This window comes from Galeopterus variegatus, unplaced genomic scaffold (genome assembly GCF_000696425.1).
Source record: "Galeopterus variegatus unplaced genomic scaffold, G_variegatus-3.0.2 Scaffold881, whole genome shotgun sequence".
Lineage (NCBI taxonomy): Eukaryota > Metazoa > Chordata > Mammalia > Dermoptera > Cynocephalidae > Galeopterus > Galeopterus variegatus.
Genome location: NW_007726992.1, coordinates 308,845 through 311,534, shown reverse-complemented (window position 1 = coordinate 311,534; position 2,690 = coordinate 308,845). Strand labels below are relative to the sequence as shown.

At 39.3% G+C, this 2,690-nt stretch overlaps 1 protein-coding gene across 1 annotated transcript in view; it reads right to left on the bottom strand.

Annotated features, from left to right (window-relative positions):
* Window positions 1-793: 793 nt before the first annotated feature.
* RPS6KA3 (ribosomal protein S6 kinase, 90kDa, polypeptide 3) overlaps window positions 794-2,690 on the bottom strand; it is a 91,777-nt gene continuing 89,880 nt past the window's right edge. Inside the window, exon 24 of the mRNA XM_008573133.1 lies at window positions 794-1,594. Within this exon, the coding sequence (XP_008571355.1) occupies window positions 1,472-1,594 (123 nt within the window). The 3' untranslated portion in view covers window positions 794-1,471. The remainder of the gene's footprint in view (window positions 1,595-2,690) is intronic.

Below are 2,690 nucleotides of genomic sequence, written 5' to 3'. Positions count from 1 at the left end.
GGGCCGGCCTGTGCCTCACTTGGGAGAGTGCGGTGCTGATAACACCAAGGCCACGGGTTCGGATCCTATATAGGGATGGCTGGTTGGCTCACTGGCTGAGCGTGGTGCTGACAACACTAAGCCAAGGGTTGAGATCCCCTTACTGGTCACCTTAAAAAAAAAAACTGTGGAAACTATCAAATTAGATGTAGATAATGAATACTGCAATCTAAGCAGACCCAGTGGCCATTACAAACTGGTCATTTCTGAAGTCAGAGGAAGCACTATATGGCTATAGATCATCAGGAGGGATTCAGAAAAGTCAATGCTGAACATTGACTTAGCCTACCTTAGCTATGATTTCAGGTTAGAACAGATATTGTTTGACTAAGAATGTTTTATTCCCTAGAAAAAGAAAGTTTAAATCCAATTTCCCATAGAGGCCTGTGGCCTTTATTACATTCAAATTAGTGTTTTATATAGAATATCTATTCAATTACCTGATGCTAAATTTTCCTTCACCAATCTCTTTACCATGACTCTTAAAGGCCTTTGACGTATGCTGGCAAAATCCCAAATGATATGCCAAATACTAAGTATGGATACTATGTAAGATTAAAAGTGCAAGGACTACTCCCTTAATTAAGGAAAAAAAGAACCCTAAGGAGTTGCAAAGTATATGGACTAACTTCATAGGTGTACTCTTGATTTCATGCCATATATATGTAACTTTCTCTACCACAACAGCTCTCTAGGTTAGCCTGACAGAGCACCTGACTTTAAGAAACAAATGAACAAACCAGTGAAACAGACATGGGGAAAGATATGTACATTTTGAAAGTATTACATTCAAAAGCTGTTCCACAATCTGGCCATTTTTAGGGCTGTCTGACAATACTGTTAATCCAGGTGAACTATTTAACCAGATTTAATAGTCAATTGATTAATAATAATAGGTTCCAAGTTAAACAAGGCATGTATACATTAAAGAAAGCAGTACGGAAATGTACTGTATATGAACTGTTTACAAAAACATACAAAATGTTGGATGGCACAAGGGATACAGTGCTAATATAAACGGATTGTTTAAGCTAAGTGCTTAACATAAATTGTCCATCCCTATAACTAACAAAGAATATTTAAAGGACATGAAATATTTCCTATAAAAATAATGCTATATGGTGTAGAGTACTTTATTCAGTGTATTTTTAGGTGGTATTTATATGTTCATTATTTTTCTCGTTGATTCAGTGAATATATCTTCATCATGTTTCCATTTTCATTTCAACCGAAGCTCCATGAAAATCTAACTTGCTAACAATCATTTAAAGCGAGAAGAGACGAAAGCAGGAGCAGCAGCAGGAGCAGCAGCATTATGGGTACCAGCTGGGACAGTGTGTGCTTGCAGGTGTCTCTCAGGTATGTGCTACCTGTCGCCAGAACTTGTGCTATCAGCTTACACCACGGTACCAAATTTCTCACTGAGGTCACTTCACAGGGCTGTTGAGGTGATTTTTTTAATACCTCTCCGCTGAGCAAGAGTAGAGCGGCCTACTGGTTCCAAAACTGGTGACTGATTACGGTTTAAAGCAGAATATGTAGCTGCCATGGCACCCTGAAAAAAGGAAAGAAAGGTAACAACAAAAATGACAATGGGTAGTCACATGTACACAAACATGAAATGAAAGTTTTTTCCAGATAATTTTTCATATGCAAATATATATAGATTTTATTAGTTTCATAATGAAAATAACCACACTGGTCAAACCCTCTGATTTAATTCAAACTGGTCAATGTGGGGAATTGAAATTATGTATGAGAGAGGACAGGGATGGGTTCATAATAAGCAGTCCTCACTTTTCTCAAGGATATTCAACTTTTTTTCTTTGCAATCCTTTAATATGAGAGGCAGCAAGGCATGCTTTTTTGGGGTGGGGAGGGGAGGTTTTCACATTTTTATTGGGGGCCACAGAGGAGGGGGCCTCTTCCCTGTCAATGGAGGTGCTCACAGTTTCTTTAGCCACTCCAAGCTGGGGCCCTGGGCATCCTGAGGGTACATTGGGCTGGGTACATTGGGCATGTTTCCATCATCTCGGAGGGGCACTGGGTAGTTGTAGGGCATGACCTGTTTAATTATGATGGCATGCTTGGTGTAGGGGCAGAATTACTGTGAGGGTCACTATGGTGAAGGACATGACCAGCACCAGCTCTGTGGCCCACACTTTCTTGAGGAAGGCAGTGAGTCTTACGGCCATCTTGGTCTCGGCAGCACCCCCCCACCTTTTTATTTTTAAATAAGACATGCTCTTTAACTTTAGGAGATCCATAAGCTTATCTGTCCTTATTGATAGTGAATACTCACCTATGTAGACTGGCAGAAATCCAGAAGTCACTCTTAAACTAGTTTTATTACTGATATTTTGGCATGCCTTGACTTTTTAAAAAAATTTTACTTTAAATTTTCATACCCTTTAATCCAGTAATCCCACTTAATGTAAGTAAATGATATCTCTCACACACACACACACACACACACACACACACACACACACACACACACACACACACGAAAGAGCTAAAACTATAAATATTATCACAATACAGATCTGGTCCAACAGTGATTATTAATTTATTTTTTATTTATTTATTTTTTCCTTTTTTTGTCTTTTTTCGTGTCCGGCAACGGATCGCAACCCTCAGTGTCGCGCCCG